At 37.4% G+C, this 17,055-nt stretch overlaps 2 protein-coding genes and 1 long non-coding RNA gene across 8 annotated transcripts; all 3 read right to left on the minus strand.

Annotated features, from left to right (window-relative positions):
• Window positions 1-274: 274 nt before the first annotated feature.
• On the minus strand, window positions 275-2,841 carry LOC119996519. Its single transcript, XR_005467877.1, has 7 exons — window positions 2,696-2,841; window positions 2,350-2,454; window positions 1,905-1,968; window positions 1,323-1,755; window positions 1,162-1,230; window positions 439-1,052; window positions 275-343 (listed from the first exon to the last, which is right to left on the minus strand). It is a non-coding gene; the product is annotated as an uncharacterized LOC119996519 (long non-coding RNA).
• A 2,195-nt stretch (window positions 2,842-5,036) lies between these two features.
• Window positions 5,037-8,359, minus strand: LOC119995830. Of its 2 annotated transcripts, none has more exons than XM_038842287.1 (3): window positions 7,961-8,359; window positions 6,181-7,237; window positions 5,037-5,464 (listed from the first exon to the last, which is right to left on the minus strand). In XM_038842287.1, the coding sequence occupies exons 2-3, from the start codon at window positions 7,077-7,079 to the stop codon at window positions 5,455-5,457; spliced, it is 909 nt and encodes a 302-aa protein (XP_038698215.1). In that variant the 5' UTR covers window positions 7,080-7,237; window positions 7,961-8,359; the 3' UTR covers window positions 5,037-5,454. The 2 variants fall into 2 exon arrangements, with proteins under 2 accessions (XP_038698215.1, XP_038698213.1); XM_038842285.1 differs by having other exon boundaries at window positions 5,037-5,429; window positions 7,961-8,355.
• A 513-nt stretch (window positions 8,360-8,872) lies between these two features.
• Window positions 8,873-15,953, minus strand: LOC119997406 (HBS1-like protein). 5 transcript variants are annotated; one of them, XM_038844403.1, is made up of 12 exons: window positions 15,632-15,953; window positions 15,302-15,516; window positions 15,111-15,208; window positions 14,669-14,824; window positions 13,550-13,627; window positions 11,764-12,134; window positions 11,558-11,668; window positions 10,985-11,472; window positions 10,182-10,350; window positions 9,534-9,668; window positions 9,297-9,431; window positions 8,873-9,208 (listed from the first exon to the last, which is right to left on the minus strand). In XM_038844403.1, the coding sequence occupies exons 2-12, from the start codon at window positions 15,343-15,345 to the stop codon at window positions 9,077-9,079; spliced, it is 1,917 nt and encodes a 638-aa protein (XP_038700331.1). In that variant the 5' UTR covers window positions 15,346-15,516; window positions 15,632-15,953; the 3' UTR covers window positions 8,873-9,076. The 5 variants fall into 5 exon arrangements, with proteins under 5 accessions (XP_038700331.1, XP_038700327.1, XP_038700330.1 ...); XM_038844399.1 differs by having other exon boundaries at window positions 9,534-9,776; XM_038844402.1 differs by having other exon boundaries at window positions 9,534-9,776; window positions 15,348-15,516; window positions 15,632-15,952.
• Window positions 15,954-17,055: the final 1,102 nt, after the last annotated feature.

Raw genomic sequence — 17,055 nt, forward strand, 5'->3', positions numbered from 1 at the left:
ATGATTCTGAGGTCCCCAAACAAACAAAAGAAGAGGACACAGACCTTCACGTGAATTGGATTTTGACCATTCATAAGCACATATCACTCACTCGCCTCTTGTTTTCTTTAGGAGGAGTGTGGTCAGGCACGTGATTTCTTCTGTACAAGAAACTCGAATCGGTCGCATGGTTCCTCTCTCTCCAACGTTTCAATCAAGTGACCACATTTTCTTAATTACACCCAACAAGAAGAGATTACAAAGAGCGGGAAGTAATTAACAAATACTTCGCTTACCTTACCAATTGGCCTTTGAGGAGAGTTTTGGCCTTTGTATCTTACTAAACGACTTGTTATGACAGAACCTGCCGCAAAAAATAAATTTAAAAAATTACAAATACAAATACATTGCAACATTATTATTAACTTGTAGAATTGGATAAAGCATTCGACTACTGACCAGCTCAGCGCAGCAGCCACTCCATCTTCATTACCTCGGCTTTGCCAAACTGTCTCGTACATAAAACACTAAAACCATTAGGACCATATTTATATAGATCACTACAGCTAAAGTTCATAATTGAATCTTCGCTTGACTTGCACAATTCTTCTTCTGCAATTGCTTTGTCTGTAGGGTTGAATCAATCATCTCAAACGGGTTCCTCTGCTTGACGCAATCACTACTAATCAATCATATAATGGGCCAAGAGTGGCCTGCATTTCAGACCAAAAGCCTACACCACACCACACCAATGGCCCAATTCTAGGACGAGCAATTTCAGGACAATAGCAACAAAACACCATGACCGCACCCATCTTAGATTTTATTTTAAAAAGGCATACGGATTTAAATCTGTCACCCTCATTCCGTCCATAGTTGAAGAATCCAAGCATTATATTTACAGTCCAGTTTAATTTTTTGAACAGTTTTCTAGATGAGATTAGTAACAAGATCCCAACTACTACGCAAAGGGTTGGAGAGTATCGTAACAACCTCATCAGGCAGCTTTGAAGTGAAATTCATCGATTGTGGAGTATATTAGGCCTTCATCTTCAAGAGATCTGATAGATTCCCTGCAGAAAAAAGGTTTGATTAAGAAAGAAAACGTGTTAGGAAAACAAATGAATGTGTGGGTTCCTGCATCATGCATCAACATAAAGAGAGGTGGAGCAGAGTTACTACATAATATTCTCTGTTGGAAGTTTCAGGTGTTGAGAAATTTCATCTCTACGTGTCCCCTTCTCTTGTCCACTGCAAAGAAAAAGAAAAGAATAATGGTTCCCACGGTTCAGAAAAGAAAGAATTGCAGGCTTCAAAAAGAAAAACATAAGTGCACAACTTACAAGCTTGAGGATTGCTGTAGATACTCTAGGACCAATTGATCATGGTCCTTGAGTACATCAACACTGAATTGCTAGGAAAACTAGATCAAAAAAAATTATAGGGTTACGGTAGTATACACAACATTAAACACTCAAGATACAGAAAATTTCCTAAATTAGGCTTCATACTTGATTTGATGGGGATGTACGCACAGGAGTGTTTAGAGATGAATCTACCTTTTGCGATTGAATTGCAGCACCACTCAGTTACTTTAAGTTTAGATACATGATCAAAATAAGGAAGCAGAATATTTGCCGTCTTGCAAGTCTACAATAAATGCCTCGGTAAATAATACTGTCACTTGAAGCAAAACTTGTATTGTGTAATTAGCATTACCTGCAAAAAACTCACTGTATTGCCCTCATTTCCTTCTTATCAAAAAACTCGTTCACCCTAACAAAAAAGGTGAAAGCCTATTAAGAGCTTATTTAGGGGAATTAGCACTGACACAAGCTGAACTTTAATATGAAAGCATATAAAAAAAAGGTCCTATGTAGATCACATTATTGTATGCATGCATCTACAAGACAAACTATAATTACCATCTTCTACAGTTGATTCGCCCTGTTCCATCATCCAAAACGAAATCAACATCTGTGACCTTCTCTGCTTTATCAAACACCATCCCAACCAATGTAACAATAAATCAAATATCCCTCTGAAACAGAGGAGTGCTATAAACCAATAAAATTTTTTTTTAAAAAAAAAAGAAGTTCCCAGAGGAGTAACTACATGAAATGAACGTGATAAGGTAATATATTCCACCAATAATGTGAGTCCATGCATCTAAAATGTGTTTGAAATCAATATTCGAATTATCTCTGCACATGCTTACAATCTATTCTTCTAGATAACAAGGATTAAAGAAATCTGTGCTATCGTTCAAAAAACTTTATAATCTACTAACCAAAATATCATATTCCGAAATTTAACGAATTCAAGGAAACATTCTATGTCGAATGAAAGCATGCAGTGGAAAATCCTTACATTAGTAACATCCACGCCGTTGATCACAAAACTCGATTTCTCGTTGCTAGCAGGGGAAGCTTCATTTATCTGCTTCACAGGAACCACACCCCCTGAATCGCGACTCTAAAGCCAAAATATTACAATTCAAATTTATTCCCTCCAACCCTTGACTCAAATAAAAGCCCTAAAACATAGACCTCAATTTCAGAGAACAACAGAACGAGATCATGTGAAAATCAAAAACAAAAATATACCACCGGAAGTACTGCCTTGGCGATTTTGTGCTCTTGTTTTTCTCTAATTTTTCTACGTTTTCCTAGTCAGCCAAACAAAAGGGACAAAAACAAGTGAAAGTGGGGTTTACTTTTACAGGCGAAGGAGTGGAATCGGGAAGTTGAGAAGGCGTGATTCCACCGCCGGCTGAGTTGGCGTCGAACTGGCTGCTTGAAAACATTTTCCTGATTTCCTCAAACCTAGAAGATGAAAAGAACGACACAGATCGGAGTCGATAGAAACAGATCCGTTCCAATTTTATTTGACATTTGTAACAAAATGCTTTTTGACCGAAAAGTTACCGCCATTTTGTCTTAATGTTCCCGCCTTTTCATATAGAGCAGTTGAGGTGTCTATAACCGATCCATAAACCGAGAAACGATCCATAATCGTGGTTATTCAATTTTCGATTCGATTTTTTCGGTTACGATTTCGAATATGGTTATGATTTTAGTAAAATTTCAGATATTTTTTCGATTATAGTTACGATTATAACCAAAAAATCGAAAAATATTAATATATATTATATAAATATTCAAACATTATGATATATATGATATATTATATTATATATATATATTATATAAATATCCAAACATTATATTCATTACATATATATATATAAGTTACATATTTAGATTAAAACTCTGATTATATCTTCATAACAAATTATAAATTTAGATACCAATTAAATTAATCATTATACAAATTATAAATTAAGATTGATTAGTTGAAACTCATGATAGCCTTATCATTTTAAAATTCATATAAATTAAGATTGATTATTGTTAAAGTGAAAGTGGGGAGACATTTTCATATACGTTTTCTTTTCTTTTCTTTTTTTCCTTGATCATATTATTCCTCTCGGTCTTGTAAATTTATTTTTCTTTAATTGTGATGAAATAATATATTTATTATTATTATCATGAATTTTTATCAAACTTTGTTAGATGGAGTTGGAGTCAATCATGGCTATTTTCTCACTCTATTTGAGATTTATTCATACTTTTTCATTTCTTCAAAAATCGAAAACCGATCCGATCCTAAAAATATGGTTATTTCGGTTTGGCTATCCGAACTATATGGTTCGGTTATGGATTCTAAAATATCATAACCGAATCGATTCGAACATTTCGGTTATGATTAAAAATCGAACCGAAAACGGAATGAACACCCCTATACAACAGGTCTCTAGTACGCACGCCCGTACTTGCTATGTTTTAAGGGCTTTGACAGTGGACGGATTATGACAAGATTATTTTCATCGATGCAAATTTTGCTTATACTTATAAACATTGATTTCTTATCTGGAATATCAAAAATATCTGCAAAAGGAAACAATGGCTGTGGTGGTTATTGAGCCTTCGAATTGCACATTCCAGCTTTTGATGGATCACATAAATGAGATTGAGCCTTCGTGAAGAAGATCCGTTGCGCGGAGGAGGAGGTGAACATCCATCCGGATCCGGGTGGGTCTTCTGGGGTTTATAAGTGACATTTTAATCTCAGTCGTTGCAATGATCCAACGGTTGAGATCTAAAGCCCGTAAAACATAGAAAACACGGGCTGCGTACTAGAGACGTGCTGTGTATATGTGTGTATATATATATTCCTTTTCCTTTGGTTCAGCCCTACGTGTTTATTCGAAATGCATATATATACTACAGATAGCAAAGCTGGTCAAACGTAGTACAGTATTAGAAATTATATAATAAAAGTCGACAGAGTTTATGAAAGATTATTAGGAATCTTTATGACCATACAATTGCCAATTATGCCACTTTTTTCTAATTGGAAAAAAGAAAAAAAAAAAAACATAGCCTCTATGTTTTGTTGGAAAACTTGAGTCACACCTCAAATTTTATAAATCACACCTCTTGTTAATTGCATTCCAAATTTTTTAAAAATATTTCTAAAATCAAGACCGAAGAATGAGGCGTGAACGGAGGAAGCAATAAGTTCACTCTCTTTTGTTATTCGGAGTTGTTAAAAGGGTGGTGTGTGAGAAGCTTAGACCTAAAGAAACAATACGTCAACGTAGATTGGGGTGTGATTATCAAAATTTGAGGTGTGATTAAAGTTTATTTGTTTGCTCTCCATTCTGCACTTTCTGGCCCAAGCCCAAAATCCAGATTGTAAAGCACAAGCATGAAGCACCACATCAGCCCAACACAAGAAAACCAGCACAGCGGCAGGCCCAACTATCTCACATTAAAACAAGTTAGACAAACTGAAAGCCAATTTAGTCCTAAAAAACGATTTGGCTTGGCTTTGATAGGATGGGGTGTACGTTTATGAGCCACACTTGTGACTTCAGAGGCAATCATTGGGCTTGATGATATAATTTGAGTCCATCCTTCCCAACTTGTGAACAACTTTACGCACCCGCTAACCCGAAAAAGGAAAGAAAAAAAAATTTGACACCGTCAAGATGTGATGTCAGTTTCATCAAAGCTGGTAATCCCAGAACAAAATTACTGACCTGACCCCCAAAGAAATAAACACATTTTCATCAAGAACTAACAGGTCAAGTAGATACACCGAAACAATCCATGCAACCTTAATGGAACACTTCATACAACCACATCAAATTGTCAGGAAATTTAGGAAGTAAGCCTAACCAACAGTATAGTTACAAAAGAGATGATATAGCCCCCATGAAGCTTTTACATGCTTGAAAATGGTCAGCATCACATTCCGTCTTTCTTTTTTATATCCTTTGCTTCACTTCTGTTGAGGCACTGCCATCACAATCATGAATGCTAATCGAATCCCATCCGGCACAGACCTAAATTCCATAGAGGCGAGATCGACGTCTCCGCGAACTGTGAAATACTCTAAGACTATGAATTAGTTACACCTATTTAACAGGGAATATTTTAACATTATTCTGAAAAAGAACAGGTAATTCAAGATAAGCTACAATACTAACAATAGACACAAAATAAATAAATAAATTGATTTCGTGAAGATGCATGCATAATGGTTTTACCTAATACCCAATACAACAAATCACCCTCCAAATATAAAAATATAGGAATTCTTACATGGCAGCCAATCGGAAGACAACTTGTCTATTTGGACCTATCACGATTCAGGAGCCATGAAAAAAGTAACAAGAATGACAATGCATTCTTCCTACTTTTTTAAAAAAAATTTGTTTTTCATTTCTTCTTAAGTAGGGTTTGGTCAGGGAGGGGGATTTAATTATAGATATCCCAACTGAGCTCTGCACTCATAAACTCATTTTAAACAGAGCTGGATCCTGCTTCAAACCCGAGCTTTGATATCCCAACAGAACTAAGCACTCATAAACTCATTTCAATAGCTTGAATCCTCCTCAACCTTTACGCACACTCTCTTGGGTTTTTAGTGAAACAAGCTGGTTCAGCTCAACTTGATTCATTAGTATCCTAGTGTCAAGAACACAAAAAATTTCTACACAGTCTTTATTACAAACAAGCTATTTATTTTCACAAACTATCAGGCCAATCAAAGAGCCAAAGCTTAACAGTCCAAATGGCAATCAAACATAACGAACTCAAAGAATCAAATGAAGTTAGAACCATCACTGACCTTCGATGAACGGAGTTACCCCCTGAAGGGCCTCTCGTACGCATAAACTCATCATCAGTCTCTTCCACTCTATACTCAGCAAACTCTACAGATGCAACTGAACCTTCATCTGAATTCGAAGCATCATAACTGGAGCGTCGACTTCCCCTTCTTGAATCAGCAACTCTTGATCTTCTTCTGTTTCTAGAATTCCTAAAGTTATCAAATACCTGATACAAGATACAGGAGGTCCACCAGTTACCTTCATCACCAGGGAAATCCTCAAACTCATCTCCAGAGTCATCGCCCCCATATTCAATCACATAGTCCCCCAAAACCACTCCACGTGGAACTTCTGAATGAATAGTGCTCAAAACATCTATGACTTCTGAAGATCGCTGGAAATTTTCCCAGTCAAGCTGCCTCGCTGGGTCTATTCTCGAAGGACGGGCATTGGGGTGCACCACTTCAGCATGTTTCTTAAGTTCCAGGTAAGTTCCCATAAATGCACATTGTTCCTCTTCACAACAACGCTTATGCTCATCCAGATGAAGGCGAGCTTTATCAATGACTATCCAGCCAACAATTTCCCCTCTACACAATGGGCAAGCTGGTTTGCAGTTGCCTTCCAACACTATAGGCTGAGTGTGTGTTGTGGGAGTTGCATCAGAAGCTGAAGGAGATGACAGGCCATATGCACTTTTAAAACGATCCAAGCAATTAGAGTGCAAATGGTCTGTATCACAGACAAAAGGATGGCATCCTTTCTCATAAGATGAGCATTGAAGGAGAACACCATTGTGGGGGAAATCCAAGCATATGGGGCAGGTTACATCTTCCCAGTTCATATTCAACTGAATATCTTCCATATTGGAAGTATTGTGTGGGATACCACTCTCGAAATAAGACTTGAATGCCATGAAGAGACCAAACAACAACAAATCCACTAACACATGAAACACTCTTCCTCTTTTAGGCTAAAGATGCCAACAAAATATGCTGGAACTACAAAACTTATAAAATTCTCATGAGAAAGCCAAAAGGCCCTCCTCCTAGTGCACCATGCAATCATACATAGCTGCAACAAGTAAACAACAACAGTAGCAGAAGTCAGGATCTAAGAAATGGACAATGTGATAGGAAAGAGATCAATAGGTAAAATGCTAGTGATGACTCAAATGTTCAATATCCTCTCTTCTTTTCCTTCTCAATGCAGTAATAAAAATGACTTCTTCTCTTCATCCTAACCTCAAAACATGAACAAGTAAATCAAATGCAATTAAATGGCTTAGCTAATGCAACATGTTCACCTTCTTAGATACAATCTCTAGCAGAAGAACACAGTTCTCATATTAGTCATTCATTTCCCCTCTACGTTTCCATCAAAATTTTCAAACCAGCCAAACCTAGAATTCAATCAAAAAGCCGGAAAAAATCAACAAATTCTCACCTCCAAACATTCATAAGTATGCATTGGAGCGGAGATTGAGAACAACTTCATCAATGGCAAAAGTCGTATAATATGCCCAAAAAAAGAAGAAAAGGGAAAATATACCAAATAATAAAAATGGAGAAATTGAAAATCCACAATCAGAGGGTTGACCAAAATGTAGAAAGGTGACTGAAACAACAATTATTACAAAGAGATGCAATAGAACTACCAGTGGTGCTTTAAACCGATAAATCATGGGTATCCAGCAAACAGAACACAGACCCATCAAAGTTCCAATTTTTTTTTTTTTTAAAAAGTGATCAAAAGATCAATTAAGTATTAACAAACGGAAACTGAAGTCAGGCTGACCTTCAACACGAGGGATTTCAGATGGAGAAGAAACACCCAGATTAACGAAGCACTTAATGGAGAAAAAGAGAGGAAGAGCTTGCTGTTTCTGTGTGCTTTGTGATTTGGGAGGTCAGTTTCTCGTAGTGGGTAGGGTCCCCTCCACCCTCTCGGTCGGTATGCGAAATATGGCCTCCTTCAGGCTTGAGCTTCTTAAATGGCGTAAATATCCTTTTTGTATCATTGACTTACCTATCTTTCTAGAGTTCTTTCAAGGCCGGGACAGATGTCCGATTAACGCCTCGGTGCCCCTCAGATTCAAGCATTCGATCGAAGGGTCTGAAGGCTTTGAATCAGACGAGGTTCGTGTCTTTCTTTCTTCCTATTAGGAGAGGTCGGTCGAAGGGAGTTATTAAATTTAGATTAGAAAAATCAACTTTTGTGGAATAAATATTGTGAGATTACACATCTTAAAATTTCATCTAAATTGTTTCAAAAAAATAATCATCTAAATGGCCCCTAATTCAGGATTCATCTCATCTCACCTCACCAAATTAACTATATATATATATATATATATATATATTAAAATTGTGCAATCTATTTTCTCCCATGATTTGTCTGTCGTCTATGTCAATTCCATCAAACCATGGGCCATGGGCTCTCCTTCACATATTACCTTTGGCCTTTCTATTTCTCAAGTTCTTCATGTTTAAATTGCTGATTGACCTTTGTGCCTCTTTCTGCTAGAATGGATAGTTAGCGATGACCAAATAATTCCCAATTGAGTTTTATTTTAGTTGTCATTTAAAATAATGAATTTTGTCTCAGTTTTCAAAAAGAAGTCAAATTATTTGCTCTGTTTTTTTTTTTTTGTCAAGATTGACTGAACTCCATTTTTGAAAGTAGTTTATTAGCACAACAATGATAGCATGGAAAGAATAAATGAATCTTACATTTGGGAAACATATTTAGAAGTTGAGAATTCCTTTCTGTGACGAATAAACAGTCACTTGCAGCAACAAATCCCCTATGTTGCATTAATTCTGACAATGCTTAAGAAACTGCCCTGTTTCACACAACCTTGTTATGCAAAACCTAATACTGATTTCCGAGGGATGTCTCCTGGAATATTTCTTATTCCTGCTCTTCAACAACTCGGGTTACAATTCCTAAGGCAACAGTTCTACCTAATGCTCGTAAACAAACTCTTCCAAGAGCTCTGCAATTCGAGAACTCTTCGACGCAAACTGGTTCGTTCAAAATGACCTGAAAACAGAGCATACACAAATATCAGACCAAGTTGTTGCTATTGGGTCGATTGTAGAACCAGTGAATACGTTTCATCTCAGCTCACCCCAATTATGGCATTCTGCTTAGCCAAAAGACAGCGGGGTCCCTTCTTCTTTTCTTTGCCAGTTTTTGGATCAAGTAACGACAGTATCCTTGTCACCCTTGCAGCGTCCTTTGCATGATGCATGTGAAATTCCAACTGCAAATTCCATTCAAGTATTATAATATGTCAGGTGAGAAGTTAAAACACAGTTCAGAACAAACAGGAAAAACTAGTGCATCATGCCCAGAGCATGTTTACCTGGGTCGCAATCAAAATCGGGGTGGCAATCTCTAAAACAAGAATCTTCAACTCCAAATGTTTTGCAACCGCAACTGGGAAATCAGGATGACATAAAACACCTCCAGCCATCACAAGACCTCCTCCATCAATGCCCTGCAGACTGACAGCTATGTTATCTCCAGGTCTTGCAATACCACAAGCCTGAGAGTCACGCTCCAGGGAATGCACACTTCCTACAATTCCAGATGGCATAACCAAAATCTATAATCACAAATTAAAGTCAGAATTATGTCACTAGCAGAGAGTGCTGATGGTAAACAATGCCCTCGATAGATGATAATGTGAACATAAATTTTACAGCATAAAGAATGGCACAAAGAAGAAGCATCTGTATTTCGTACTGTAGATGCTGGATAAAGAACCTGGCCGGCAATAGAATCATGAACTAAAATCATGGGACGAATGATAGAATAGGAAAGAATGTTAAACCGCAGATTGGATGGTTCTACTAGCCAAAAATGTTAGCTAACTGAGACATACAGTCGCTTCTTACTAAAATTTTGTGGTCGTTAACATTCTAGAAAATGATAGCCTTCATTGCAATATTGCATACAGGGCAGGGCACACTATAAAAGAAAGACTAAAATAAAGAGTAAAAGCTCGTACCTTTGATCCACTTCGAAGGACTCCAGTTTCCAATTTACCACATGCAGACTCTTGGCCCATTGTAGGTAACTTGATAACATCACATATGGGCATAAGTAAAGGTTTCGAGAGATCCCGTGAAGGAGGTTGGAGAAAATCAATTGCATCCAACAAACAAGGTCCCCGATACCTACATATAAATCATTTCAATAAATTATCCAAAACAATAATAATGAAGAGGAATTATTATAATTTATAAACATTGTGAGATTTTTTTTTTATAGCAGACGATTTCATATTTGCTTCCATTCCGATCAACTTCCTTTGTTCTTTTTCTTTAGAAGCTCTTCTAGGCATAAATGAGTAATAGCTGACTAGATGCAGGGCCATAATTAACATAGTCAAATCTCAATCGAGGTTGGCAAGCTAAGCCCAATTGTAAACTAATGAGCCTGATAGAATGAATTCTTTATAAAATGTTCAACACTTCAACACATCAGCACAACTGTACCCCTAGAAAGTAACTCTTCTTTTAATTTTGGTGTTATTTTTTTTTTGATAGGAAAGGTAATTTTATAACACACCAGAATACAAAACTTACAAACCAGACATAGCCCAAGCTGGAACCTCCCCCATCCACACTCTGGTACCTAGAGTGCGATGAGAGTTCCTAGCCATGAAATGGGCAACCTGACTCAAATTACGTGGTACATGAGAACACAAAGGGACACCTAAATTATCCATTAACAAAAAGCACGACTGAAGCACCGCCCCCACATATGACATTGAAATTTTAAATAATGATATGGGCACGAGAAATTCACCAGGATAATAGACGAACTTCGGAAGGAGCTGCCACTAGATTTTGATTTTCCATCACACTCAATGGCATCCATGTCACAGAAGATTTCTTGAAATTACAAGAATGAAGAAATGCTCCCAGTTGCAGTTTGATTAAATCAAACTGATCCTTGCTGTAATCCACAGCATCCATTTTGTTGACTGCAACTATAATTTGATCAATACCAAAGCTTCTGATGAGTTGTGCATGCTCCCTTGTTTGCCCCTTCGTAACATCCATACCAGCTTCAAATGCACCAAATGAGGCATCGATCACAAGAATGGCAGCATCAGCTTGTGTTGTCCCAGATATCATGTTTGGAACAAAATCCTTGTGGCCAGGAGAATCAAGCACAACAACATGGTACGTCCTCGTATCAAAATAAGCAACAGCCACCGTCATGGTTATTCCCCTCTCTCTTTCTTCACTGCTCTCATCCAATGCCCATGCGTAAGCAAAGGACCCTTTACCCTGATTGGAACACAAATATCAATATTGCAAAAATTCAATTCTTAATGGCATGGGTACATGCACACAGAAATGGCACTGATCATACCTGCAATTCAGCGTCTTTTTCATACTTGTGCATTTGTTTTTGAGTTATTCTTTCCAGAAGATGTAGCAGCCTGCCCGAAAGTGTTGATTTTCCAGAATCAACATGGCCAACCTACAAAGAAAAATCAATTAATTTGATGTTACTAATAGATTTAGAAATTCCCACAATTATAAGAGTATAAGACCATAATCATAGTGTTGACTTACAATTGCAAGATTTAGTTGAGTTAAATCGTCTTGTGCTTTGCTCGGGAACATCCATTTTTCAGGTTGATAATGCACACGTGAGTTGGCTTTTCCAGGATCAACTTTATTTGACTTTCCAGATTTATTTTTCAAAGATATATTGCTAAGATTATTGATAAGATCATGTGACTCATCCCCACTGATCGAATAACTGCTGTAGTCCAGAATATCACGCTTGCTCTTAGGCACCAACAAAGATGATCCCTCTAATGATTTTTCACATGACTGTTTATTAACTACGCCATAAGTAGAACTGCTCTCACCCACAACATTATCTTTCCTGTTCAGCACAGAAGAACTATCTAACTTTTTGGCATTTGATTGCAGTGATACTGCACCAGTGTCATTGAGGAAATTGTCGATGATTTCGAGTTAATAAAGCTGGCTGCTGATGAAATGAGGCAGTATAAAAGTTCATCAGAGGCAGTATAGAAGTTAGAAAATAAAGCTAAACTCAAATCCAGCTTCCAAATTTCTTTTTAAAATAAAGAATGAGTTTAGTTTTGCATAATATGCGCATTCAACATCCTTTTAGTAGATATAATCAACATTCATGCCCAGAGTAGGCAGCTATTGAATCAGATCTTCTCCTAGCCGGTCTTTCTGGTCTTGTTGGTGTGATCGTATCCAGTGCTTGATGCAATAGAAGCTGCTCTCGTAACTGTTGCTTGGCTCTTTCAGGTTGATGTGACGGTAACTCGTGGGTGGGATAAGATCTGATTACTGCTAACTCATTCTCTTCTTAGGCCTTATTGAGAGATAAGTTTGGTCAAGGAAACAAATACTTGGGGACGATGTTTCTCTTGGGGTAGAGGTCAGGCAGAGGTAGGTTGAAATAAAGAGGAAAAATGAAGATTTTTGGACTTTCTCTTGGCTTCAAAGTACCAAAGAATGGTACATCATAGGGAAACCTATTTCGGTTCAAGTTAAGTAGGGGAATGGTCAGAACTGTTGAAAACAGGAAATTTAGAGCATGAATTAGCAGTAATCAGGTCTGATTGATTGTAGCTTACTTTGAGAAAAAGGAGGCAGAAAAATAATGCAGGCATTGCATAATCAAGCAAAGCTTTTGCAGGAAGGTTCTTTCATAATTGGTTCAATAAGTTATACACTAAAATGCGAGAGGATTCACGCATTTTTATATATTTCTAAACTGTCAAAGAACTTTTATCCAAACGGTTGGACCCCTAGACAGAAACTAATAAGTTTGCGACTTTGATTAGGACTTACACTTAACAAAGATAACATACTAAAACTAATAATAATACTGATAACTATTAGAACTTTGGGTAATGCATTAACCCGAGATTTCTTTGACCTTCTCTTGTTCTTATTGATCTCTATGTTGCTTGCATCACATATTCTGTCTTGATACTTGATAGCATCTAGCCTACTATACTTTTCAACAAAGAAAGCTCTTCTGACAATATCATAAGACCTAGATTTCTAACTTTTTACAGTCAACTGTGGTGTCATAACTTGGGACCATGATTTTACATGTTTCATACGTACAATTTACAAACAGCCTCTTATTCTGATTGACCTCTACATGTTTCACACTCCACCTTTTAGTTTTTGTGACAAGCATGAACAGGGGGATGCAACTGTTTTAAGCCAAGATAGATTTTCAATTGCAAAGTTGTGGTCATCTGGTACCCAGATAGCTGAATACATTATAAGTTGGAAAGTGATGCTTTTAGAATCCAAATTTCTACTGAAATGTCAAAATGTAAACATGAAAGGATACATTTTGAACCTGTTTTGGAGCGATGCAATCCATCAGAAACCAAATCATCTGGAGATGGAACATCAAACTTGAAGGGAGCTGCAATATCAACCTGTGAATGGTTAGCACAAAGTAAACTAGGCAATACTCTCAAGAAGTTAAAAAAAGGTAAACAACTCCCATGAACAAGGCTCTTGCAGTAGGCGGGATCGGAGATAGACATGATGTATGTAGACCTTATCCCTACATAATATGTGGAGAGGTTGTTTCCAAGAATTGAACTTGTAACCTCTAGGTTGCACCCTTGCAACTCTACCACTAGGCCACATGCTCGCCTATAAAGATAAACAATTCTGGTGCACAAGGCTCTCGCAATGGGCAGAGTCGAGGTCAGACAGCATGTACGCAGACCTTACCCCACATATTATTGCAACATTCTCAAGAAGTGAAATGGAAAATATGATTCCAATGAATGGTCAGCCATCAACAAAAAGTAAATTTTCTGAATATAAAAATTTTCATTTCTTGAGGATATTTAGCTAAGAAATGCATAGCCTCCATATCTAATAATTCACATATGCTTTTAGAACATGTGCAGACCTATAGTTATGCGACAATCGCTACCAGAACTAAAAGCCTTATGGAATTCATGAAAATTTCCTCCGACATTCCCACATTTATTCCCTTCTTCTGTCACAAAATCATCATCTGCTGTTGACACACCACTGCCATATTTGGTGCTCGATGAGGCATTGATGCAAAATGAGACTTGGCTATTACAGACACCCCATAATCTTTGCATATGCCATTAACCGCATGAAAGAAATCTATTCTATAATTGGGCAACCAACTTGAAAGGAAACCTTGTAACAAGGACTACGAGATAGATAAATTGCCCACCCGTACCATATAGGGGGGCAATGGGAGAAATAAAGTCTGACACAATTTTCAACACAAAAGCCATGTCTACAGCCTATGCATCTTAACTTGGTGGATGTCCTGTAAACAACAGGTTCAAAAATAAGGAGTGTGCATATCACTTGAATACGAACAAATCAAAGCCAATACATAGCAGTATATCAGTCCTTAAAATTTTAAAATTGTACCCAAAAAAAGCATGGAGGAACACAGATATGAAACCTGATCCTTTATCACCGTTGCTGTCAATGTTTAACAAAGGATTACGAATAACCCCACAGATATCACATACAGACAAGCTCTCCTCATTATCATAGGTGCAAATGGCGCAATGCCATACGCCATGACTTCTCTTTTCCTGCTTAGATCGATGTTCCCCTATTACAGAAATCAATGGCAAGCAGTTGGTGCACAGAAATACGTACAAAATAATGTAACAACAGAAATTAAAATCTTGACAACATAACGTCATGAGGCTGTCCATCCATTAATCTAAATATAGAACTGAAATTAATTTTTTTTTAAAAAAAACTTTATGAATAGCAACAAAATTCTTCCAATATCCCTTGCATAAACAAATATGAAGTAAAGTGCTAGCAAAAAGACCCAAAAAACCAACACCCATGAGAAAACATCTAATCAACTAATCTGAAAAACACCCCACCCGTTTGTTCTAATTCAAAGCAATCGTCGTAGCCTTCATAGTCATTGTAGTCATCATCATCATAACCGACATCATAGCTCACTTTACGAGGCATGGTCCTATTACAATTTACAAAGCAACAAGTCAAAGAAAAACACAGTCGTTCAGTAATGAACTATGCTTGCTCCCCACGAGCAGAATTCAACACAAACCATTCATAAACGAAGGAGACCTCAACTGCAAAAGGAAACGGCATACACTCAATACTGTGAGCCTAGTTGACAATGCCAATATCACCAACTGCTTAACTTACTGAAGCGACACAAAATGATTGATCCAAGTCAATTATTTTCCTCTTTAACCAGCAAGAAGATCAAAAGTAATTAACTTGACATTCCTTTAAAGCGTTCAAAGTCATCCATAAAACCTAGAAGAAACACAAGACGAATTAGAAACATTCGAGTGAGTAAAACAGTATTGGTCTGGGTCTTCGTTTCAATCTATATTATTTCCCATGAAACAGATAGGATTCGAGAGAGTACCGCAGACCCAAATCACAACCAAATTACAATTGGCGATCGAACCAGCCGAGGCGGTAAAGGAGAGGAGAAGCTTTGTGGGCCATGATGAGTCATTCGAGAAGCTTGCGCAGCCAAATCCAAAAGCAAGCTTGGTGGGCAGGATCAGGATGGACGGTGTTTGATACAGGCGGAGAGACAGGGGAGGAGGTTAATCAAATGAAGCTGCCTTTCTACCTTCTACTGGTTATGATATGAAGGTCTTCTTCTTAATTGAGCTCATCTGAGAAGAGAAGACTTGCCTTCCATTCCATTCTTATTTCTTCCATTCTATTAATTCATGAGTAGCACACATTTGATTTAAGGCTAAATCATTCTTTATGTCCTCAATGTTTTCAAAATTTCTCGATTATGTCCTCAAAGTATAAAATTTGTTGATTATATCATTAATGTTTCCAACAATTCTCAATTCTGTCCAGATTTATAAATTTCTGATCATTCATGGCCGGAGCTTGCTTATGTGGCACCGGAAATACTGATATCTTTTCCATGTCATTATTTTTAAAAAACAAATCAGCAAATCATTCCAATATTATAGACATCTTAAATACAATTGAGGGATTGCTCTTGAGAACCAGTTCCATCGACGCTCCAACTCCGACGCTCCAATATTCCTCTTCGATCGGCGCTCAATCGAACCAGGTATGATTTTCAGTTAACACAATCGTGTCTTCGCTCAACACAATCTCTCATCTGCGATTAACTTTAGCTGATCCCATATTTTGTTTTCCTTTAGGGTTTAGCATTATGAATACTGAAAAAGACCCCAAATTCATGATGTTTGTCCATTGTAGAGGGACTTTGGACATGGTGACTAACAAATACAGTGGGGGTTCTGTTGAACCATGCAAGGTTGTAAGCATAAAGGAGTGGGGTTTTGAGGAGATGGGTTGGTGGTTGTCGGGTTTTGATATTGACATTGACAGTGTTTCAATATTGTATCGGAAGCCTTGGAGGGCTCAATGTCATGGATTGAAGTTGTTGGAGGATGAAGAAGAGTATTTTGAGATGGGATGGATGGGTGTTGAGCATGGAAGTGTGCATCTGTATGTTGACCACACCAAGACATACACATATGATGTCTATATGCAGAACAAAAGGAGTAAGAAGGAATGTGCGTGGTGTGGGGATGTTTTACATCAGAAGTCACCCAGTAAGGTAAAGCAATAACATTTTACCTAAGATTCCTACATCTTAGTATATGTGGTGATTAATTTGCAAGTTTATTAATGCAGGTGGAGGTGATTATTATTGATGATGACTTTTCTTCTGATGGAGAAGAAAAGGAAGCTGAAATCATTGCTAAGAAGAGGAAAACTGAAGTAAATGCTATGGATGCAAGCCCGTCAAGTGTCCACAAAATGGTATTGAGGAATAGAGAGAAAGGA

The sequence above is a fragment of the Tripterygium wilfordii genome, chromosome 4, assembly GCF_013401445.1.
Source record: "Tripterygium wilfordii isolate XIE 37 chromosome 4, ASM1340144v1, whole genome shotgun sequence".
In the NCBI taxonomy this organism is placed as follows: domain Eukaryota; kingdom Viridiplantae; phylum Streptophyta; class Magnoliopsida; order Celastrales; family Celastraceae; genus Tripterygium; species Tripterygium wilfordii.